A 25,224-nucleotide genomic window follows, 5' to 3' on the forward strand; every position below is an offset into this window, starting at 1 on the left:
TTTATATGCAGCCTTGAAAAAGAATGTTTACCCTCACATGAATGCCCTATAGAAAAGCCTATATAAGTGAATGGCTCTACCCCACACATGCCCTCCACACAGAAGCTCATAATCTGCAACGACATATAAACAGTGTACATGAGCCATGACACTTTTCTCTGAGGCTTCAATGCCCCTGGGCATATGGGTTTGTCTGTTTTTAAATATGCTAGAGCATTCTTTCTGTATGCCCCTGCAGTAAAAAATCATGCATGAATCCTCAGTCTGGAACCTTACACGCCTGTCCCCAACCTCTTTCCTTCCTGCTCAAATATAGAATTATGGTCTGTTCCTGCTGTTTAATCTGCCAAGTAGAATGTGGGCCAAGTGGGAGGAGGTGTCAGGCACATTAAATCTCTCACCTTTCTCTAAGCCCTGGCTGCAGTTTATTGGCAGAGTTGGTGGCCTGGGCCATGTTAACAGCCCACATTGATTAACTCTTCCTCCTCATGTTTCCCACTTTCCTAGCTGTGCTCTTCCCCACCCCCACCCTTTCTATTCACCCACCACCTCACTAGAAAGAGAGGCACATAAAGACATACAAATTATCGACTCAGGGAAAAAACCTAATTAAAGACAGCTCAGTTTACAGCTCTGGTTTCCCAGCTGGCTTTTAGGCAAGGCTAGAGGTTAATTCTCATTAACTGGGAATAACTGAAATAGGGGTTCAAGGGAAAGAAATGCATTGCAGAATAAAAAGAGAAACGTCAGTGATGGGCTGCAGAGGCTTGTTGGTGTTTTGCCAGCACCTTGCCCTTTAAGTAGCCCCCAGTCGCTACCACCAGGCAACAACCAGGCAACGACTACTGTTTGGACATTTCCTAGAAGCTCCACCTGTGGGAAAATCTTGTCCCCGTCGTCAAAAGGGGGGGGAGAGACCACCCAAGTAACTACCCACAAGGTACAACACAGTCAGGTGATTTGATATTTCCTCTAGAAGTTGCTAACCCACATGGTTTTATCCATTGTCATCCATTTGTCTCAAGAGACAACTGAGTGCTCCTTTAGGGGTGAAGTCAAACCTGCATTAGCAGCCCCAAAGTATCCTCCCTGGGATGCAAGCCTGGGCAGTGTGTATGGAGGTTCTAGGCTACCCAGACGGCAAGACCTCGCTGATGTGGTCCAAAGGAAAGCAGAGCAATATGCTTGGCACCAGCTTGGCTGCAGGAGTTGCTAGGAGGCAGCATACAAAGGACCATCCAATAGTCTTAGGGCCTCCACTCCAAATTTGTGTAGGGTTCACTCCTGAGCCTTTTCTTGTCCCAAAGATATCCCGCAAGAGTGCAGAGGTTTGAGACCAGAGTTTTCCTCCTCCTAGATGAAAAACTCAGGTTTTTCCATCTAGCCCAGGTTGATGAGCCCTGCCTGCCCCCACTTCCTTTTACAGCATGTGCACAAACTGCCTTCTTAACCATTAGACCCACTATTGTTCTCACTCACTCAATCCACTGGTGCCTGTCATTGTATGCAGGGGAAGACCCAAACTCACTGAGGGTTTGAGACCCATTGGCTCTCCTCACCTGGTTTAGCTGGGCAGTTGAAGCCATTCTCGGGGTGTGGCTGCTGTCACATGCTGACAGCTTCTAGGAGCCACATGTGAGAACTAAGTGTAGAATGGAGATCAAAGATGGACAAACTACCCCAGAAGAAACATGAAGTGTCCCCCACCAGAGGTACTACCCCCCACATGGTTTTATCACCTATCATATATTTACAGTGTTCTGAATTTTAAAAAAGTCTAATTTTTGCCTTGCTTATTAAAAAGGATCTATTCCATTCCTTTTAGATTTATAGAGAAAACTTGATAGACCATGTAATCTAAGAGCTAACAAATATAGGTAAATATATGCATTTATTTATTATTAATGCGTAACAGTTGCTTTCTTTCTTCCAAATATACTTCAGACAACAAACATCATCTAAAATAATTGAATTTAACATTTAAAAAACCAACAATAAGTTAAAATATCAGTTTCATCCAAAACAGCAACAGCAGACCAACAGTGCAAAACCTACACAGTATTTCAGAACAAAGTCAGTCTAAAACTTTTTTCCAATATAAAAATGTTTTCACGAGCTGCTCAGAGAGAATCATGAAGAACTATCCATTTAAAACTGACTTTCTAAATCATGCACAGATTTGCAAAAGAAAGCATTAACCAATATATGTAGCTTTCAGTAAACAGAATTAAAAATGAGATGAATGCCAGCCCATGAATCATAACCACCTAAGTGCTAGAAGATCAGACATTTTTAGATGCTGTTCCATAATGCAAGTACTCTAGCTGGTGACAGATCAGCTGCAAATACAGGTCAATGGACTTCATAAAGAAGAAAGTGAGTGAAAATGTAAGATTACTGCTATAAGCAATGGCTTAATTTTAATTTTACTTGTGGAAAGTCAACTTCCAGTGAGGGGCATTCATAATACATCTCATGCTGTGATAGCGCCAATATGTACTCAGCCCCTCCTTACTTTTGACTATGCTGTTGAACACTGAGGCATGCAACTGCCAACTCCTATACACATAATTATGTGCACATCAGATTGTATACCTGATTACAACTAATGCAACCGAGAACAAATTCTAGAGAACAAATCTGCAAACATGTTAAGGGCATTAAGCCCAGGCCAAAGGAGGACAGCGTGGCTGGAACAAGAATTCAGTGAAAGGAGGAAGCGATTCCTTGGAAACACATACTGTGGGGTGGATAGAAGTGCTGAATGCAGGGGAGAATGATCTCCTCAGTAGGAGGAATTGCAGGTAGTCTTATCTGGAATTGTGGGAAGCAGTTACCTGCTTACTGAGAAAGATCTGATTTAATTTCCTTGGCTTTACGAATCAGGAAGCATTTGTTTCCATGTTTATGTGCATAACTGTCAGCAAACTCCAGGTAAGTTCTTCCATCCCTTTCAATACCTTCACCATTCAATTCGTTTCCAAGCTGCCTTCCGTTTCATTGCCAAGTCCCATGATTCATGATTATTTCTGCTTTTGTCAAAGCTTCAGGACCCCAGAGTCAAGTGATATGGGGCTGGGCGGGGGCGGGGGGAGAAACCTTACTGGCAAAGGTAGAACTTTCCCAGCTTTTTTTACTGTAGAGTAACAGGAAACCAAATCCTCTTATAAAAAGGCTCAAAGACATTATCAAAGTGATTCATTTGAAACCCCCACCCCCAATTTCTAAGATACAGAAATCTTTCAATAGGCCCAAAGGAGGAACTCAAATGAGTACTTATACCATTAAAACAAAGGTGGGATAGATTATATTTCTGTCTACTGCTTGTTCTCTGTTCATATTCCAAAGTTCTTGCTTGTAAAAGAGAAGGGCACTCAGGAGTGCAGTTCTAGCCAATCCAGAGCTCGAAGTAAAAAATGCATGGTGCTGGAGGAGAGAGGCTAAACCAGACTTGTTACTAAAAAAACTCAACATAGACAAATACTATGACCTTCCATGTTCTTGACAACCTTACATTTTTCAGTCCCAGGCGGGCAGCAAAAGCAAAAAGAAGAGGTTTGTCAAGCCATAGGTAGGTCCCCACACATGGTCTGTGGCCTATGTTCAGTTTGTGCATCACAGAAGTTGTGCAGAATCAATACTGGATAATTAACTCCAACTGCTGCCACAACAACCCTTACTATAACAGGGGCAGAGCTGGGCTAGACTTCCCCTGACAGTTTACTGAATGTGGTTAAGAAGCTTTACAGAATGAAGTACACAAAAATACAGAACAGCTAGGAAGAGGATATTATAATATCTGTATGAGTCTCAAGTATCACACTGAGTCAACATAACTGATTTCGTACCTGAGGTCAAGCATATCTCAACCCAGTGGCATATCAACTAGTCTAAATTGCCTCCAAAATCAATTAATCTATTTGTTACAGCTAAAAAATAATTCAAAGGAACAGGAGTAAAAGAGGACAGGGTGTCACAAGATGATTCACCCCTGCATGACAAACTGCACCTACCAAAAGTTCTTCCATGAAACTATTAGAGCACGCATTTCTTCCTTTTAACTTTGGCTACCCTTCATACAGTGAGTACAGAACAAGTCGTTTGCATTCGTAATTTAGCACTGTAAATTCCTAAATGAATGCTTGCTTAGAAAAATAATAAGATCTGAACATCAATTTCAAGTGTTCAGAGAGCCTCAAGTGTCCTATCAAGGTGTAATCTTAACAGCCACCCTGTAAATATATATCAGTATCAGTATCCCCTATATTGCAGATATGAGTGGTACGGTTATTTCTGTTGATTTCTCTGCTAGAGAGAAGTATAAGAGACACTGGTGAAGTGTTCTAGACATACTTAGCAATCACTTTCATGCATCCCTGTGTTTGCAGGGCCAATGTGACTGTCAGACATCCTGCAGATTAGCTGCAATTACAGCTCATAGAGGCCAGAGGATGTTTCCTATTGAATCTAATAGCACATCTGTGCTCCTATCACCACTATTACCAAATCTGTGCTCCCATCACCACTATTACCAATCTCCTCCTGCCACTGCCAGTCCCCAAATCCTGCCAGTACAGTATGTGAATGTAACAGAACCCTACTTACAAAAACATTGAAAACACAAAAATAGTCATACGGTTGCAGGGTTAGTGTCCACCTATCACCTCATAACTCACATCAATAAATATTCAAAAGATGATGGCTCTTAAAATGTGCAACCATGTTAAGCACAAGGTTCAGACTTACTGGTGATGAGCTACTCTGGGCTCCACACAACCTGTAATAAATACTCAAAGATAGACACAAATGATATTTTTGTCATTAAAATGACAATGTAATAAAACACATTTACTGACAGATCTTAAAAAGCAAACTTTTAAACACACACTATTCATCACATTCCCTGATCACCTCCCCTTGATCTGCAAATCTCTCACATTTTGTCATGTGCCCAACACATGCAATTTCATGCTGCAGAAATCTGAAGAGTAAAGGAGCAGCACAGTATGAAAATAGAGGCCTTCATGTCATATCCTGGCAAGAAGAAGTTGCAATCTATAAATACACCAGCCCTGAGATACACATTGATTCATTTCCCCTGATTATGGAAAAGGAAGAAACATTTGCAGGAAATTTGTACCTAAGCTACAGGCTTCCTTTGCTTTTAGTGGATAGTTACCTATAGATGCTACCCTGACCAGAGTCATACTCTTTCATTTTTGAGGCAGCACTTTGTATTTTGCACACTGTATGAAATACAGTGCTGTATTCCCCTTGTTTATAAAGCAATTTCATGCTACATGCAACTTGAAAGTACAATGAAAAGTTCAAGTATCTTAAGTCATGTGTAGTGTATTGTCTTTTATATCACATCACTATAATTAGCTGCAAGCGCACAGGAAGTAGACACACTCACGCAAGGTGACAGTCATGTGCACACAGAATTTGCTTTGCCTATTAGAGATCTTTTCTGCTATCTTTTAAGGTTTTTGTGAGTATGGTAAGTCGGAGAGCTTCTCTATTGACTTAAAACTAAAACATAACCCCCAGGTCTGGATCTTGGTACTCTCCAAGACACATTCCAGATACAGAACTTTTAACAAAACATTAATTGCCAGAAACTCTGTGATGGTGACAAAAGGCATGGGGACAAGTCGGCGTTGCCAAGCCAAGTGTAGAAACAAAGGCAGCCAGCTATCTGAGACTTACAAGGTCTCCATCACACGCACCACCACATCTCCTTTCCCACCGCTGGTCCTCCACCTCCTGCAGTGCATAACATTCCCTGTCAACTCCCTCTTTCTTCTCTTCCCTTTAATGGGCTCTGCCTAATTTCCCCCTTACCAGTGCTATCCCCAGCAAGGTGAGCACTTCAGCCCTGCAACCAGCATCAATTCAGTGATACAGCACAGAGAGAACACTATTTTCTAACCATTTATATTTGAAAGACAGAATTCGAACAAATCAGTAGCATAAACAGATTTGTCCCTACCCACCAGAGGTTAAACATAGGATGGGAGAGGAAGGTGGGAGAAGGAGGTGCCAATCCAGTTCTGCAAGATTTAAGCCACTCTCACGGACAACCATAATAGCAGTTAGTTCACTTGGAAATTCTCAGTAAAAGAAAAATGCATTAAGTTAAAAAGTCATCATAAAGTAGTCTGAAAAAAATCAGGATGAAAAGGTTTTACTACAAGTTGGCTCATGTGTTGTTCTTCATTGAGCATGCAAGCAGAAGCAGTACGAGGACAAAAAGGCTAATGTAGATCAGATTCATAAGAGGCATCCTCCTCCCTGTGAGGTCAATTAATTAATTCAATGCAATATCCTTCACAGGCGATCATTGCTGCATGCCAACTAGCCCTGAAGATTTACAGACAGTCATCCCAACACCTGTCTCCTCCTCGGCATGGAAGATCCACATGCAGCACTGCAGTCCCTTCCTAGGAAGCTCATATGTGACTTACTGCCAACTTCTCAGCACACATAGCAGCTTGGGTTCACTGAGCTGTCAATCTGCTGTCTGTACTGCCAGCTATGGTGCTTGACTCTAAAAAAATCTAAGGAAACTCCACAAGCTGCAAGGCCAGTTATCTCCAGATGGAGAGAGACACTGAAGTGCAATGCACTACATGTGTGATTGATGTAGGCTGCTAGCCCAGGGGCTTCTCAGAACCTATTCCAGAAAAAAGTGTTGCTCATTATCGTGGCTAGGATCCCAAGAAAATCTGCTGCTGGAAATAGCATTCTTGGAAAGATAGTGTGGCCACTCTAGTGAACCTGAAATTAAAACAGAACCTCCAGGTCTGGATCTTGGTGCCCTCAAGAGACGCATTCTGGATGCAGAACTTTTATCAAGCCATTAATTGCCAGAAAACATAACACAAGGAAGACCACAACTATGCTATAACACTGATTTAACATAGTGCCTTACCTTTGAAAGTGAGCTGCACTCTTGGAGTAGCAAAGAGGTAATCCTTGGAGTAGGATGGCCACCAGCCTACAATTAGTAAGGTTGCCCAAAGCAAAAAGCCAACGAGGGGCATAGTGGGAAGAGGTGTGAATCCAAAATCCAGGCAGAATTCTTAGGGAATCTATAAGAGATGGGACAGTGAAGACAGAAACATTATTTCCCAGAACAGGTTATGAGACAGGAACTGAACTAAAATTCTCTGGTTAAAAGTCTTTCTATTATTCTGCTCAACTCCACCCTTGGGAGGAGAAACTTGCAGGTTTAACAATTCACCAGTCTGTCCTTCAGAAGGCTAGCCCATTTCCCCAGTGCACAGTCTTTGTCAATCAACCTAATTGCAATTCTGAAATTAAGATTAGGTGAGAGAACACCTAATTTTGGAGTGGGGAGAAGAATACTGTTGCAGCAGTGAATACTGTATGGCCCAATCGAAATGGGCTCATAATATATTGTGCCTCCCCCATACCCATTATATAGTGCAAGATGGCTATACTAGATCCAAAACGCAAAACTATGGCTGTGATTACCTATGTCAAGTTATATTACTCACTGAGAGAGAAAATAGTGAGAGAATCAGCCCCGCCCTATGACTAAGAGCTAATCTTTGGGGGTTCCTGGAGCACACAGGAACCTGAGCTTCAACTTTCTTGTTCTGCATTCCTTTAACATTAGGGTTTTAGCTAGCCTTATATACTCCCCTAATTGAGGGTACTCTGGCACATGTCACACTTCAGAGCATCTTCTACATAATTATTTGGATTGACTTTGCCTCTCTGTGTGTTTTGTGAACTTTTCATTTTAGGTTTCATTGAGCCTCTAGCCCTGAACCATTCTTAGCCTTTGATAAATATTTTTTGTCTTCAAGGTAACAGATAAAGAAAGAAAACAACAACTGCAGCACATGCCGTAAAGAACTGATATATATTTGGAATGGAAAATTCTCCCTTCCTCTTCTGCCCACCTCTTCTTTTGAATGAAGGGGGGGGGGAGTCCAGACACTGCTAGTTAGTGTGCAAGTTCCCGGAGGCATTTGTTACAGCAACTTTCTGTATTTGAATGCATAGAGAATAATTACATAATGCAAAGAATCCATCGATAACATTATCAGTATTTATGATTTAAGTAAGATTAATGTAAGCTTTTTGAGTTAGTTGCGGTACTCTTACCCACACTTTGACCGTGTGTGCCTTTTCACTGACTGAACTCTTAACCAGGGTCACTGTCTTTACCACCAGAACATCAGCTTTTCACAGTGTGGCTGGAGCAGTCTCCAGAAAGAATGAATACCAGACCATATGAGCCCAACTACAATTAACAAGCTCACATGCTGCTCTCATTTGGTAAAGTAAACAAGGTTTGATTGAGGGGCAGTAATCAAGTCGTCTCCTCTCAGGAATGAAAAGAGTCCTTACAGGCCTATCCTATGGCAGTCAGAGCCAGCAGCCCACCCACTGGGGGCTTCTCCACCCCCACAAGAGTGCCCCTTCCCTACAGAGAGAAAGAGAGGAGGATGGGGCTGCAGTCTTTATGATGTACTACCTCTGTACCCTCCTGCTGAGCACAGAAATGCAGTGAACCAGGGGGGAAGAGGACTTGTATGGTACATTCTCCACTTTCTAGTCAGGAGAAATCTGGACTTAATTATATAAAACACACACACAAAGACAAAATGCATTTTTCTTAATAGTAGAATTAAAAAAAAAAAAGTTTGTGTGTACCACCAGCTGGGTTCCACTGTGCCTCTGAGCTGGAAAAGATTTGACAGACTTGCCTAAATAGAGTGCCAGGGGCCCCGTGAAACTGGCTAGCCAGAAATCAGATGGGACAGTGTATGTGGAATTTGCAATATTACCTTTATTCATCACAAAGTGTAAGTTACATACAGCTTTCTCCACTTCAGCTGACACCCCGCCCCCAAAATACACATACCACTTTCTAATACACAATGCACCTTTGCTGAGTCCCTCTGCATATGAACCAAAGGTAGCTTCCTGGCCCTCTGTTTCTCTGGAGGAACTGTCTTTTATACCACTGGATAATGTCTATTCCGTCACACGATACAGCAACTGAACAGTTTTGATTTGTCTGCTTTCTGTACTTTCAGTTGCTTTATGCTTAGAAAAGCAGTTCCTCTAGGGCATGGGTAGGTAAACTAAGGCCCGGGGGCTAGATCCGGCCCAAACGCCTTCTAAATCCGGCCTGCGGACAGTCCGGGAATTAGCATGTTTTTACATGAGTAGAATGTGTCCTTTTATTTAAACTGCATCTCTGGGTTATTTGTGGGGCCTACCTGGTGTTTTTACATGAGTAGAATGTGTCCTTTTATTTAAACTGCATCTCTGGGTTATTTGTGGGGCATAGGAATTCGTTTGTTGTTGTTGTTTCAAAATATAGTCGGGCCCCCCACAAGGTCTGAGGGACAGTGGACCAGCCCCCTGCTGAAAAAGTTTGCTGACCCCTGCTCTAGGACAACTGCAAACCATTCATGCACCGTTTTAGCATACTTAACTATATTCAGAGTAAATTAACACTTCACAAGAATTAGTTCACTGTTTGTTACAGTGGACAAAACACATAGAGCCCTAGATTGGCAATCAGAAGAACTGTTTCATCAGTAGAACTGCAGGCTTTTGGTGCAAACTACTTTCCCCAGAAGTCAATGTTAAAAGCTCTCATTATTTTTAATACAACAAGATATATATATTTTTAATGTCATTGAGAGGCATCCAGCTGGAAGACTTATTGTGTTGGGGAGCTGAATAAATATAGGGCAAATCGCAGGAGTTGGCAGTCTACAGAGATGGAACAGGTGGAAAAGGCTAACAAGCAAAATAGAACAAAAGAAATACTGTAATATTGAGTGCAAAAGCTCCAACACACTATGCCATAGTGACTATGATGATAAGGTCTAGTCCATGCTCTCTTGGTGGTGTACTGTAGTTGAAGGGCATCCCTACATGCACATGGGTTAGTACTCATGAATGAACCACTCAGAATGTGCTTCCAGTCGTTGCAACAAATATCTGTTGGCTCTACCATCTCTTTTGGGCAACTGCATAGTGTTATCACAGGCAAGAGTTCAAATGACTACTAGGCATGGTTATATTCTACCTCCAGTTCTGGAAGTAGTTTGTCTCTGATTACCAGCTACTGAGAATCTCAAATGGAGAGTTCCTTGTTGCATTCAAAAATAGATGGGCCTTTGATCTGATCCAGGGGGACTTTTCATATATTTTTAAATTTGGATCTTCTTCCCCTCCACCCAGACAGTAGGTAACAAGTTTGCAAGATCCCTTGGATTCAGTATGTGGCATTCAACCACAGCCCTTGGAGTGGTACTGGACCCCCCCCCCAAAAAAAAATCCCTTTATTCTTGTTCAGTAAGAAGGAACCTGTCCTTTCCCAGCTCTTAAAATGCTCATTTGAATGGATCACAAGGATTTGAGTCCTTATTCCCCTACCACATCAGGAATATGATGGCAAGAGGCATGCATCAAAGGTCTCCTTCTCTTGTTCTGTTTCTATTGTACATATGGATGCAGTTATAAAGCATGCTAAAATTATTCAAACAATGTGTGTACATGTGAGCAGGCAAAACCCCTTTAAATATTTAGAGTTTCTCGCTTGCAATCAAGGTAACTGAAAACCTCAAACCTAATGTACTGCATACACATTATTAGCACTTCAGCCAGTTTCTTAAGAAATTCTTAAGAACAATTTGCAGTAAAATGTACATACACATACCACAACTAGGGAAAGGAAAACCGACCAAATGGCTCCCTATGGAAGCATTTCCCAGTGTGCTCCAAATTGATGAATGCTTGAGGGGGGGTCAGGGAAGGGGGGGGCATAATTGCTACCAACACTGCCCCCTCTGGTTCGCTGGTGAGATGCAGGGAAGTGGTAGTTAATGACAGAAACAAACTTCAGGGATTTCACAGGAAAATCCTTGGAATCAGTCAAACAAATCCAGACTGGCTCTATGGACGTTTAGGGTAATTGATGGGCCCCCAGGAGAACACAGCTTTCTTCGGCTGTGGGCAATGCACCACAATTGCAGGAGTTAAAATTTCCCCAGGGGCAATATATCATAGCAATTTCCTTTGCACTAGGTAAATATTTGTATTATTTGCCTGTCTTTCCACACACATTCACACTTCCCCTTTTGGAGATTCTTCACTCAGCGCACACATCAGTTCTTTTTGGAACCAGAATGTCTAAAATCCAAATTACCCTGTGAAATAAAAGCTACAATCGGCTGCATTTAAATCAAACCCCCGCCGGCCTTGGGAAATAGTTCTGGCAAATACCAATATTGCATTTGGATGGTGCTGTGCGTGCCATTGAGAGTGAGTGAGATGGCAAACAAAGGAAAAGAGCAGAGAAGGGGGGAGGGAGCGGGAGAATGTAAGAAAAAGAAAGCAGAAAGGAGAAACAGAAAGCTGGGAGAGAAAATCAAAGCGATCAGGAAAATACTGTACTGTTCTTGAGAAGTGTTCCCTGGCTCTAAAGTGTCAGTCTGTCTCCTGATGGAATGTGTCACTGTGCGGACTTAGGGAAAAGACAGTGTGTCATGCTTGAAGACCAGCGGTCCTTTTGCATATGAAGCTCAGCCACTTTTCAGTCACCATAAATAAACAAGAGATTATTACAGCCACTTCTGAGCCGAGATCATAATGGAAGAAAAGGAAGATTGGGGACCCCTTCTGCTGGCTCCTAGTGCATCTGTTCAGGAAGAGAGGGGTCTCTGATCAGTTTCAGTTTATAAATGTCAGTGCATGCATCTGAGTCTCCTGAGAAAGGAACTTAAAGAACAGGAAATGTTTGGAGAAAGGCAGAAAGAAGAATAAAAAATCAGGAATACAAGAGAAATTATTAATAACTCCATGACTAATGTGTGCATGCACACAACTGGAGAATGATGCCAGCAAAAGCTTCCATATCTGCTTGTCAGGGCACAGGGCTAATAACTTTACCAAACTACACTAAGCTGCGACTCTCTGATCCCCTCTGTGGCACCATAGCCCAATTTCTGTGTCTCCCTGGACCCAGGCATAGGCAAACTCGGTCCTCCAGATGTTTTTGGGACTACAACTCCCATCATCCCTGACCACTGGTCCTGTTAGCTAGGGATGATGGGAGTTGTAGTCCCAAAACATCTGGAGGGCTGAGTTTGCCTATGCCTGCCCTGGACTATATGGAGACAGGCAGAATCCTCTTGGAATGTTTTATTCCTTCTAGCCCATTGTTGGGTTGGTATTCACAAGGAGCAGCAATCTAAGTACTTCCTCTTTTTCATGTTCACTTTCCCTTACCAAATTCATGTATAATTATGAGAATTCTAACAATTGTAGTAGACACAAAAGAGGGTCTATTAGACACCTATTCTTAAATTGCTGATTATAAAGCACGCAGACTTGTTCATACTGAATCAGTCAATCAGTCCATTTAACCCAGTATTCTCTATTCTGACTGACAGCAGCTCTCCAAGTTCTCAGAAGGGGTCTTTCCTAGCCTTGTTAATTGAGATCATTTTAAGTCAGGGATGAGGAACCTGTGGCCCTTTAGTTGTTGTTGGATTCCAATTCCCATTAGTCCCAGCCAACATGACTGGTCACAGTCTCACAACATCTGAAGGGCTGAAGGTTTCCTATCCCTGCTTTAAGTGGGGAACCAGACGTCTTTGCCTACCATGAGTTTATTAAGAATGGGGATATGCTGCTGGATTACCGTAAATTGAGGACTAGTTGGGAGTGGAAAAGGGAGCAAAATTCTCTTTCTTGTCTCTTTTTGCCTACATTAACGGTATTTTTCTCACCTAATGTTAAATTATTCTCAACCGTACAAGGAAATAGTAAAAATGTGTGAATAGTCCACTAGTTTAAAGTCAGACACACATTCCTACCTGCTTACATATGCATGTAGTATTTTCTTACATTGCCAAGCTCATCATGAATAAAGTAGCAGAAATGTGTTCTTTTGGGAGCAAGGCCACCTAGGTAATACATGTTTTTAAGAGAACAATAAAAAGAGATTCACAATTAATAGGGGTTAAAATACTTGCTGATATATCTGGCTATATAAAAATCAAAATCTTATAAACTAGTCTGTGAATGTTATAGTATATAGAAAAGTACATTTGTTTGCTGTGCCTGTACTGCTCTACAAAAAGACCTCACACACACTTTGAAATGCAGGACAAAATAATATCAAATTGCATGATTACAGCCATATGATTAATAGTATTCTGAGGGACCCTCACTTCTCAAAGTTACTGGTCAGCAAGATACCCTTGGCTGATCTGCAAATTTGACAACACAATGCCATTTGTACATCTCTATTCCTGAAGACATGTGTAATTAAAAAAGCTAGTGCAAAAATGAATTCTGTAAGTTTAGTACATTCTCCAACTGCAAATCCTTTCATAGACAAAATAGCACCACCTACCACAAGAGGGAGGTAGCAGCAGACTCAGGGGAACCTCAATGTTTGCAGAAGTACAAAAACCCTTTGGGGAGGAAAAATCATAAAGGGGTAACTCAAAACAGTCTAGTGAGGACTGAGCATGCTGAATGAACACAAAATGTTGAACGAATATTGAAGGGGGAGGGAAGAGAGACAAGCAAGGTGGATGGAGTATCCTGGAATGTAAGACTGGCTGAAAAGGAGTTATCAGTATAACTCAATATATTTTCTCTGACATAATTCAAATGCTTTTAGGATGTACACATAAAAAACAATAGCATTATAGGATGGCCTATAATTTAGTGTTTGTTTCCTAAGTTATGTACTGGGAAGCAAAGTATACTCCATGACCATCTTGGCTTGTAGCTGTTTCTGGTCCTTGCATCTTCTATCTGACTAATCTTTCCTTGGAGACTGATTTATTCAAATGGCTGGCCCTCTAAGTGCTGTATCACAATAAGTTCCACAGGTTAACTGTACATTGTGCAGAAAGGTACTTCCTTTAAGTTCACATTCTGACACGTGACACTAAAAAATTTGCTCAAGCCAAGCATTTTTTCCCTTATTTTTGCCAGATGTGAATGTTGTTAACATAGGATCTACTGCGTGAGAGAAATTGACAGTATAGTCAAACTGATGCAGGTTTTACATTTGCATTATAATAGAGCAATTTAAGAGCGCACCAATTTAAGCCTCCCAAGTGAAAATACCCTGAATGTTGTTTGTGCAAGACTGAAAGCATAAGAGAACCAATTTTTTTCAATTGCATGTTCTCGCTTTTGTAGGTTCTGAATTGTAGACCCAAGGAAATGCAAAACACACACACATAACAACAACCCCTGCCCTCCACTTAAGTCTTATTTGTCTTCTACCCAAACCACAGCGAGAAGTGAGGCTGCTCATGACAAGGGCAGAGCCAGAAAGCAGACACCTGCCTGGTTTCTCAAGTTTCCTTATTTGATTAGAGCTATACTGTTTAATTGATTTGATTGGCTGGATCAACCGATATATACCTTTTGACTAAAAAGGTACCCTTGGTTATCCGGCAACAGACTATGTATTGCTTTTCGTGACACCTGGCAAACACCATCTTTAAAAGAGATACTTCCACTCTTCTCACACGCAGGAGAGGATGCCTCTTTCGTGATAGTGCCTCCTAGGGCATATTCATCAGCTAAACACAAAGAACGTAAGCTGCTTTTTTCCCCCTTTTTGCTTCAGAGCTGTTTTTCACCATATGTAAATTATGCCCATTTAATCAATTCATCAATCAACAGATAGCCTAAAAACTGCTAAGCTGGGTGGGCAGTCCCGCTTTCCACAAGTAAAGCTTCGGAAAGCAACTCTGCTCTAGTTGGTCCTGAAAGGTGGATATATAAAGCCTACGCTTGCCCAGAATGCTCATTCGCAATGCAAAAGCCGCCACCCCCCACCCGCACACATCTTCCACACGAGATACTATCGCGTGCCAAGCGCGAGAGGCCCGAGACTCACTCGCGACTTGTGAAAAGCGCTCCTCTTCTCGCACTTGCTGGCCCGGCGAAGGCGCGGGCGCTTGAAGCCGCGGGAAGTCATCGGCCCCCCAAAAATGAAGCGCGGAGCGTGTGTACCTTGGCTCCCTAGGAACGCGAGGGCCTCGAGCTCATTAATTGATTGCCCGCCAGTTGCGCGCTTTACGCGGGCACAAGAAGAAGCCGAGCGACGCTGAGGCGGACGCGAGGCTGGCAGAAGAGAGGGCCGACCGAGTGAGCGAGGGAAGGAAGGAAGGAGGGGCAGGTCGGCCGGCCCACCAAACAACCTCGACGGCGGCCGCCTTCCAGTCTTCGCCCAGCGTTTTTACCTCAGGGAGAGTTGGCAGGAGCGGCGCGAGGCTCAGGGCCACGCCTACCGCCCTCCTAGCGGAGCTTCTGGTGCACCGGGAGGAGAGAAAAAGAAACCACCACGCGGCGGGAGGGGAGAGGGAGAAATAAAGGCGGGCCCGGGAGCGGAGCGCGCGCGTGAGCTTTCACCTCAGCAGCCCGTGCTGGGACGAGGGAGCGAGAGAGAGAGAGAGAGAGACCTTGGCTCGCAGACCGCTGGCGCGGCTGTGGAGCCGACTTTTCCTCTCCCAGTCTGGAGCCAAGGAAAACGTTTCCTCCCTCAAGTTTATGCCCTGCTAACCTCTCCAGCCCTGTGGTACACTAAGCAAAACAAAAGACTTTTCACCGCATGTTCACACGCGAGGCTGAAATCGGTCTGCGAAGCGCGCTGGGTCAGCATAAAAAGCCTCGCCCCAGCGCACAGCCTTCATTTCTCACCTGCCGTTTCTGTCCCACACGAACAGTATTCCCACGGAGCACACAAATAAAAAGCAGCGAGTTAGGCTGGGGGCGGGACTCAATGGCGCGTTTATGCAGCCCGACCCTGCGGGGTTACTCTTAAGTAAAACCTGGGGGCGGGGGGTTCCGCGTGTGTCTTACTCCCAGGTAACTGTGCGCGTCACACGCGAAAACCACCCAAGTCTCTCCTCCCTTCCTCTGCCCCCATCCCACAGGCGCCAGCCGGACGACTGTGCTGGAGCGCCGCGTTAATCCTGCCCTGGGACAACAACGAAGGCAGTGGCAACTTTGAGCACGCCTAGGGATCCGGCCCCCGGCTAAGGCGGTGGACCCAGAATTAACGCTCGATTCACTAACCACCACTACAATTTCAACCAGTTTTGTAACATTTTTATACCCAAACGGCTGAACTTTGAAGCTTAAGATCCAGCCGGCTGGCTTGCACGCAAGTCGTTTTTAAACACGCGCAAACATACCAAGCAGGCTTCAAGCGCTTTGCGGAAGGCAAAGAGAGGGGTCCCGTGAAGACAGTCGGCTCCCATATCTGCTCTGGAAGAGGTTGGCGTCGCTTCCTCTTCAGGCGTCTCCCTGTACTTGCTCTCGGCTCCGGGCCTTTAAATCTGCCCGGCTGCCGACCCGTCCTCGAGGGCTGCCAGGCCGAGAGCAGACGCGAAGGCAGCAGCAGAAGCGCTCTCTGGAAAGAGACTCGCGCCTGCTTCGGCGAGTCGCGAAGTCGGGAGCACCTTGGAGACCTCGCTCCCCGCAGACAACAGATAACGGGGGCTTTGTGCAAGGGGGGGGTGGGCATTTCTCCCTGGCGAAAGATAATTTCACCCGCATAAAAGCGGGCAGGGTTTTCCATTTTTCCCCTCCCTGCCCCCACCAACTCCCACTTTTCCGGATTACTGCTCAACTTTCCCATCGCAGTGATGAAAAAAAAGGATGGGACCGGCCGGCCGCTGTCACTTTCCGGATGCAGCGAGTGTGAAGGAGCCGCTGAAAGTTTGCTGCTTCCAACAGCTCCCCACCTCCGTCAGCTTTGATCATTAGCCTCCGTCCCCCGTCCCCCCTTGTAACTGTACACACAATATCACCGCCTTCTACGCTCCATAGGTACCAACTCCCTGGGGCCCCGAGCACCCATAAAATTCCCCATGAAGGGGCCTGGCACCCACAAATTTTGCACGCTGCATAGCACCCCCGGCCCCGGGCACCACGGTCGTGGGGCCAAGTTGGCACTCCTGCTACGCTCCCATCAACAGGGAGGAAGCAGAGCAGCGCAGCAACGGCATGGAAAGTGGAACCTGCGCCCGCCGCCCCGTGGGGCAAACCGAGCTTCTCTCCACCCGTCCATCTCGGCTCGATCCCTTCCATAGACGGGGCGACGTGACACCTTTGCTATAGCAGAGACCCAGAGGAGGTTGGCAGCTCCATTGACAGAACCGAACTCACTCTCTCCATTAATTCGGAGGCGCGTGGACAAATGGGGAGGAGGGAATGAATTCGCGTTGCGCACACGGACGTACCTCTTTGGATGTAGGCAGAGCAGTTTAGACGGTTCCCCAGAAAGGTCACGTCGCTGCTCGCCAGTAGGACCCGAGCACTTGGTCCCAGATCCAGAGTAAAAAAAAGGGGGTGGGGGGGAAATGGGAAGGAGCGAAAACCCTATCTATTGACACCAAAGAGGCATTTTCTCACCAGCTGTCCTGGTAGCGGCGTCCCACCGCCATCCCTCTCTCTCTCTCTTTGGTCAAAGTAAGCGGGCGGCCGCCGCCGCTCCTCCAATGTGGTCGGCAGCACCTTCCGGAATCCTGGACTTGGAATTCAGGACTCGAGTGGATTTCTCCGCCAATCCATAGAGACGCTCGACCCAACCGGTTTCCAGAGGCAGCAGGCAAGCCGGATGGGACTTCCTTCGCACCCGCGGAGCGCAGCGGGCTCGACTTTTCGCGGCGCCTCTCGCCGCTTGTTCCGAGCGTAAATGCGCGGCTGTGTGCCCGCCCGCCCCGCGTCTGCACTCACTCGGTCCTTAAGTTCTCATTGCAGGCCCGGAGAGCAGGAGGCAGAAGGAGGAGGGAAGAAAGAAAAAGAAATAATAATAATGAAAGTGGCCTCCTGCCCGCAAAAAGAAAAATAAAGAAAATAAACCACCACCCTCCCCCTCCACACACACACACGCTCGAAATCTGCTCCTCTCACATTGAGCACCCAGACCCTATTCAGTCAATTGGCTTCTACCGCCTTCAATTTGCATAGCCCCGCCTCCCCGTCCCCACCTCCCCGGGCAGGGAAGCGGGGGCCGGACCCGCCGCCGTTCTCTCCTCCCCACCGCCTCCTCTTTTTCCACCTGTGCTGCCCCTCCCCTCCTTCCCTCCCTCCTCCACCCCCCCCCCAGCCTTGCTGCCCCGCTCGGCTGGGCTTGGCAAGGCAGAGGCGGGCGAGGGAGCGAGCGAGCAAGCCGCGGGATTCCTGCGCTCTCTCCGGGTATCAGGCGAGTCCGGCTCGCGCGACTGTTGACTTTCTCTCCTCCCTCCGGCTAAGGCTGAGTTTCAGCAAGTCCCCCCGCGGCTTCCCTATTCCATCAAGAGAATTGGGGGGGGGGAGAGCCTTATCCGAAACAAGACTGATCACGCACCCCCCAAATTCGTGTATACATACACCTCTTGCCACCTAACTCTGTGCTTTTGTGGACGGGGATTCCCCTCTTCCCCCCCTCCCCACACTTAAAAAACCCAGAGAGAGGCAGACGAAACAGGCGCGGGGGGGGGGGAGGAATGGGAAAGACAAATAAATAAATAAACCGACTCCTTTGTCTCTCTCTCTCTCTCTCTCTGACTGAGTTATTCGGTGGATTGCAAGGGAGTGTCTCGCATCCCGGGGGTGGAGGGCTGATGGGGGCGAGAGACAGAAGGGTGGGGTGGGGGTTAGAGTGAGAGAAGGAGAGGGAAAAGATAGAAAAAGCAAGAGAAGAAAGAAGATCGGGGTGAGGGTGAATTGAATGGTGGGGAGCGAGCGGGGTGGGGTGGGGTGGGGAGAGGTGGAGAGGGGCCTTGCTTTGTAATGTTGCAAAATCCAACCAGACAGATCCTTCAACAAATATCCTGCAACAAAGAAAACTCGGGCGTAACTGACAGCGGGAGAGAGTGTTATCTCTCTCCCCCACCCCGCCCCACGTCTTCCCATCCCAGCGCCTTAGTCGTTTCAGCAGCTTAGGCAAACCAGGTTAACCCTTTGGTGGATGGGATTAGGCGGAAGACCTACCTCTTAGGTCTGTGGGTGGAGGGAGGTATTGGGGTCGGGGGGCAGCGGGGCTGAGGTTAAGATGCAGAAAGTGTAGAAATGCTGCAGAGGGATCCCATTTCAAGTAGCGACCCCCTAACACGCTGTTCTGCATCAGATGGGAGTGTGAGCAGGTTCAAGCCTAGATCAATGCCCCATCCCCCAAAGGTTTGCTCCACCTTTGAGTCAAAACAGTGGGAAACATGTTTGTATGGGGGGTGGAGTTTTACGTATTTAAAGTATATAAAGATCAATAAAGTCTGGCTTCACCGAAAGGAGATCCTTCTTTCCCAGGTCTGGCTGTATATCCTAGTGAGTGAGGGGGTTGTTGTGCCCTTTAAAAAGGCGGAAAAATATTCAATAGAATGATTTACAAATGTATAGGTATGTGCTTATTGCTTTGTGCACATACTGAAGGCTGTTTAGCAATTTACATTTTTCCCCTACACAGAGGTAATCTGCACACTGCACATGTTGGCTTTCTGACCTGTGCGCTCCTGGCAAAACAGATACTTGCATTCCATTTAGAAGTGCCAGCATACGCATCCCCCCTACGCTGGAGAGATTACTTCTATGCAGGGGGGGGGGAATATGTGAATGCCCCTAAGAGTGAGCAAGTTTTGATGAGGTTGGGCATAGCTATGAGAGTCAGGAAACCTGACATTCATCACTCTAAGGACATACAATGATTGACCAGCCAAAAGTTCTGCACTGAAATCCAAATGACAGGTTCTGGCCTAAGGCTAAGCAAGGAAGGATGCCGCCTCCACCTAGGCCCCCCCCCCCGCAATCCCTTGTGTCTTTCACATTTATGTATAATTCATGAATGCATCTTTGGCACAAGGTATCTTCTTCTGTTGCACACGGTGAAAGCAAAAGCCGGAGTAACTTTTAGCAGCTGCTCTGTTTTGGGCTCTGTTAAACAGCTGGAACATCACGCCACCCAAAAAAAAAACCCCTTAAAATATAGTATCCTTATTGCTTTCAAAGCAATTGGGATGCATCCCTGAATCAAAAACGTCTCAGGTAACTTATGTTTATAATCAGGAGGAATACTATCACTTCTCACTGCAGTCAAAAGCCATTTCAGATCTTCATAAAGTAAGCCTCTAGTGCCGTGACCAGATGGAGAACTTGGCTAAGTTGTTTGGCTAGGTGGTCTCAATATTTTTAGGAAACTGACCCCGTACCTAATGGAATCAGCATGGTAGGATTTGTTTAAAAATGTGTGCAAATCAGAATACTTGTGATTTTCTACACAAGCAGTAGATTTAATAAAAAGCAGTAGATTTAAAAGGTTAAGTGACTGACATTGCAACCTCACAACAGTTACAGAAAACAAATACTGGGCCACTTCAAAATTTGATTATCACCCCTGACTTGCACAAATGATGATAAACCATGTAGACAACAATGTGCGACTGGCAGTACAGGTCTTTTTCACTTTGGGTATGCTGTGTGTGAGTTAGCTAATGCTCATCAGACGACTCCAAACCCCCAAACTCTCACACTCTCATAGCACTATTTATTTTTTGCAGGATGGTCAGCTGATCAAAGAAAGTCTAGTTTATGAAACACCTGACTTTTAACTGATCAGTCAATTAATTGGTCTGGAAACCTAGCCTTATGAAGAATGGTTGAAGAAGTTAGGTGAGTATACCCTAGAAAAGAGAAGAATGAGGGCTCTTCTCTACACTTTCGTTTGTCAAATGATTGCTAGGCACGGGCCTGAGAGGTTTTTCTTTTGTCCTGCTACTTTCCCCAAGGTAAACCCACAGGTTATTGCTGAATTGGAACGTCAGTCGGGTTTTCAAATATCTTCAAAAATCTAAGGGGCTGTCACATGGAGGATGCAGTGAGCTTGCTTTCTGCTGCTCCAGAGGGCAGGACCTGAACCAATGGATTCAAATTCCAAGAAAGGAGATTCCAACTAAACATCAGGAAAAACTTTCTGACTGTAAGAGCTGTTTGACAGTGGAACTGGCTACCTTCGAAGGTTGTGGACTCTGCTTGAATGGAGGTTTTTAAACAGAGGTAAGCTGGCCACCTGTCAGTAAATTTTAGGATTAACTGGGCTCACCTTTTAGGTTTTTTTTAATTATTAGGCATGTATATTAATTGTACATTTCAGTCTTAGTTGTAACAATTTCCAGAGGGGTAGCCATGCTAGTCGTTGTTGCAAAACCAACAAAAACCTTTGCTGCACCTTAAAGGCTGACACATGTTATTACAGCATAAGCTTCCATGGGCTAGAGTCCACTGTACAATTTGTAGAAGAAAGAATGCAGGAAGAGACCTAATGCTTTCCAGCTGTATTCTTCTTTATGATTTGGCCCCACCAACAGAATTGTTCTTTCTTCAAGAACTTCTTGTTGGCTTCAACCCCCTGAAATCCTTTCCTTCCATTTGGGAACTAAGGATGTAACTCTATACCCACTCACCTAGGTGTAAGCCCTACTGAACTCAATGGGACTCAATACTGTGCAGGCATGTATGGGATTGTGCCGTGAGAGGTGTTCCTGATAAATATTGTGTTTGTTTCGAAACACAAGTGCACAAACACATGTTTTAAGGTGCACACAGACATCACATAGGATGAAGAACTTCTTATTTTGCAGCAAAAAATTGCTTATCTTTCCAAACAGCTTTAGAGCTTTTGCAAAACACTTATCTAATATTTGCCGTATAATAGACACACATAAAGCTCTTCCTAAGTGTACAGCCTTCTCGAGCTACAAGCTTGCACAGACACGCTTCAAAAATAATCCTTAAAGCATAAACTTGGATATCGCCAAAAGTTGTCTTTTATCAAATGAGATCACTGGTGCATCTCGCTCAATAATGTCTCTACACTCAATTGCAGCAGCTCCTCTTTCCCAGGGATTGAACCTGGAATCTTTTGCATACAAGATATGTAAATGTGTGCTCTAGTCTGAGCTGCAGCTCTTTTCCTGTTTTTTGTTGTTGCATATTTTTAAATTTACTGGCCATAGTTTTAGGAACAGGCGATGATATGAATCTGCCTTATTCAGGGTCAGACCAGTAGTCTACCTAGCTCAATATTGTCTGCACTGACTGATTGGGACTTTCCAGGAATTAAAAAAGGGTTCCCTCCCCTGGTCCTGCCTGGAGATGTCAGGGGCTGAACCTGAGATGTACAGCATGAAAAGCAGGTGCTCTACCAATGAGCTGCAATCTTCCTCCTTATGTGGTCATTCACCTTACGTCGTTGTGGATATTTGCCTTTATTTGATAATGTTCAGGTATTTGATTTACAGTATTTTATGCTAAGGATTGTTGTTTCGTTCAACTATTCTGATAACCCTTCGGGGTTGAAGAGCAGGATATATATGTGTCATATGAATATTCTGAAAGCTTGTAATGCATAAAATGGGCAAACATTTTCTAAACAGCATTATGCACGTTGAATAATTTCCATCCTGTACAAATCAAAAGCTTAAAGATCTTGGCACCACATTTATCACAACATTTCATAGGCCAGTGCCTACTTCATCAGAAGTGGTTCCCTAAGTGGATAAGATAAGCATACCCTGAATTTAATTTGATTCTATATTATTTTGGGCTCAACTATTCCTTGCACTACTTGATCGTTTAGCCTGACTAGGAAAAACATGCCAGCAAAACAATTGTGTCTTTTTATCTTCTCTGTGCTCAGGGCATACTGAGGAGACCATACGTCTGATAAAGTGGGCTGACCCATAAAAACTTATGTTACAATACATATTTTTAGTTTTTACAGTGCCGCAATATTCTTTGTTATTTTTGCTGCAACAAATTAACATGCTCAACCCTCTGGAATCCAAAATAATTTTTGCAGTCATGTCACATACATAGGATAGCATTTTCTAATACGCCTTTTTCCCCGTGGGTGAGAATACACTAGCCTTTCAGCAAGAACATAGTTCCTTTAAATTAAAAGCAATGTCTTTCACTCTAAATCCCAGTGGGAATTTCAAGTAAACATTGGAAGATTATGGGCATACTTTATAAAATACAAGCAGTTTTGCTGTGTACATGTAAAACATTGCCCATATAAATTGATTCTATGCATTAGTAGCAAGTCCCTTAGAGTTCCAAGAGTGCATAAGATTGTTGTTGTTTAGCACAATCCGAAGTATCAGTGGGATATACTTTCCTAGGAAGTCCACTTACGTTTACAGAAGTATTAGTAAGATTCCAGTGTGGCATATCCTATGTGTTGGGTTGTTAATACCAAAATAGTTTGTTTCCAATGCATATCATCACAAAAGTTTTCTGTGTGCAGCTTTTTGCTTTGAGAACTTTGGAATAAAGGCCCCATTGAAGTGTAGAGAACTATGAAACAAACTTTTCAGTGGCAATGATTTATGAAGTATCAGGGAAGCAACCAGAGAAATAGCCGCATAGTACCTCTTGGGTACATGCCAGTGGGTACCAGGATGGTTATTCACATGAAAGAGTGCCATCTATTGGCTCCCCACATGATTTCTTGTTATCTTTCCCACAGCTGTCCTGTTGTGGCACAGACCAGCTCTCAGTTAGGTTTCAAAACTTGGGTTGGGAAGGGAAGGATTAGGCAGCACTACAAGAACGTCTTCTTAAATGCTGCAGCACCAAAGCTCTACCCCAGCCTATCTTGCACCTTCTTTGTACCTTCATTAGTATGTTCACCGTGTCTCTAGAACAGATAACAGTTGGGGGAAATATATATATATATATAAGTTCTAGAGAAGGGCAATGAAAAGCTTCGGTGACATGAAAAGATTCCATAGAAGGAGAGATTAAAAATGCGAGGGCTAGGAAACGGGCAGCAGGAAGGATGAGAGAAGAATACCAAGTAAGAAGTGAGATAAGGAAGGCCAATCAGACATTCCAGTTTACCTTCCCCATAGCAGAAGTATTCAAAGGTGTCCCGGCAGGTGTCCATTCATGTTTTACCAATGATGAGAAGGATGAGGTGGAAGGAATAATAATGAGCACAGTCATGCATGTGCCGAATGCCGCAGAGTACAGTGTGGTGATGCGTAAGGACCAAGAAACCGGAGCTCTTGGGGTCTGGCTGCTCCAAAGTAACAGAAGGCTCAGAATTTACATGATCAATTTACATGAGGATGAGGATGGATGGCAATCTGTTTTTCTTTACCATACTTCTTGCATACCAATAGCATACAGGTGTTTTCTTAGACAACATATGAAAACTATGTTCTCCATTTCAAAAAGAAACAACTATTTTAGCAGATACTAACAGGAGCATGTACAAAAAACCCCCTGAATGTATTGTTGCAATGCATATAATTTGTGCATGGGATGCTTTAAAAATAAGAATGGTTAAGACCTGGGGCTTGTCGACACCGGAGTTTAATGTGGTTTTGAAGCTGCTTCAGTCTTGTGGAAGAAGCAGCTTTTCACATGAGTGACTCCTAATTCTTGACTTGGAGTGGCACACTTTAAAAAGCCTGCACTTTTGTGAAAATATGGTATATTTTATTATTTTTAAAATTTCTATACCGCTTTATATTTTTAATAAAAACCTCAAAGCGGTGTACAGCATATTAAATAAATCAATCAATAAATCAATAGCTGGGAAATGTTCCTCCAGCCTTATGAGAAGCCTCTTCAGTAGGGCTGGTGAGTGTGGGCCTCGCCCCCTAGGCCAGGTGGAAAGGGCCTTGCAGGGAGCAGCCTTCATGCCTCATAGGCGGGTGATGTATTTTGATGATGATTATGATGATAGTTTTTAAAGGTAGACATGCACAGGTAAACAAATACATATATGCATGTCCACAAAGGACCTGAGATTTCCTAGCTTGCAGCAGCAGACATGTTTAAAAATTATTATTTCTTACTCCTCTTTTGTGCAAATCTGGTATATTGAAAAGCATGTCTTTAGGTTTCTAGATCTTATGGTGGAGATGATACACAGCATGGATGCATCTCATCAAGCACTGCTCACCAGTGTGAGCAGCAGTAGTTCACACACAAACATACGCATCAGCCTCCATGTATTGCATGATGAAGCAAAGGAATGCTCTTTCAGTTTCACTTCTGATTAAACAAGATATTAACACACAAAATCAATGGAGCAAAAGCACTTTATACCTTATCATCAGCACACTGCCCTATTACGAAGTGGACCCATACAATAGGCAGAGATGGAGCTAGATGGTTTAGGACTAGTCTGGATATTCA

General features: G+C 44.3%; 1 protein-coding gene and 1 long non-coding RNA gene across 8 annotated transcripts in view; both read right to left on the reverse strand.

Annotated features, from left to right (window-relative positions):
* The window catches only part of SEMA3F (semaphorin 3F), a 127,425-nt gene extending 109,339 nt beyond the window's left edge, over positions 1-18,086 (reverse strand). Inside the window, exons 1-2 of one of the 7 annotated variants that reach the window (XM_081185861.1) lie at positions 17,455-18,086; positions 6,935-7,094 (exon numbers count right to left, since the gene is read on the reverse strand). In XM_081185861.1, coding sequence (XP_081041987.1) covers positions 6,935-7,046 — 112 coding nt within the window. In that variant the 5' untranslated portion in view covers positions 7,047-7,094; positions 17,455-18,086. Of the gene's footprint in view, positions 1-6,934; positions 7,095-14,932; positions 15,216-15,278; positions 15,301-16,232; positions 16,382-17,282; positions 17,408-17,454 lie in introns of those variants that run through there. The other 6 variants (XM_081185867.1, XM_081185863.1, XM_081185864.1 and 3 more) reach the window with 6 other exon arrangements.
* A 39-nt stretch (positions 18,087-18,125) lies between these two features.
* LOC308582617 overlaps positions 18,126-25,224 on the reverse strand; it is a 72,140-nt gene continuing 65,041 nt past the window's right edge. The window contains exon 6 of the long non-coding RNA XR_014005761.1: positions 18,126-19,214. This is a non-coding gene — a long non-coding RNA (uncharacterized lncRNA). The remainder of the gene's footprint in view (positions 19,215-25,224) is intronic.

The sequence above is a fragment of the Podarcis bocagei genome, assembly GCF_964188305.1.
Source record: "Podarcis bocagei genome assembly, chromosome: 2".
In the NCBI taxonomy this organism is placed as follows: domain Eukaryota; kingdom Metazoa; phylum Chordata; class Lepidosauria; order Squamata; family Lacertidae; genus Podarcis; species Podarcis bocagei.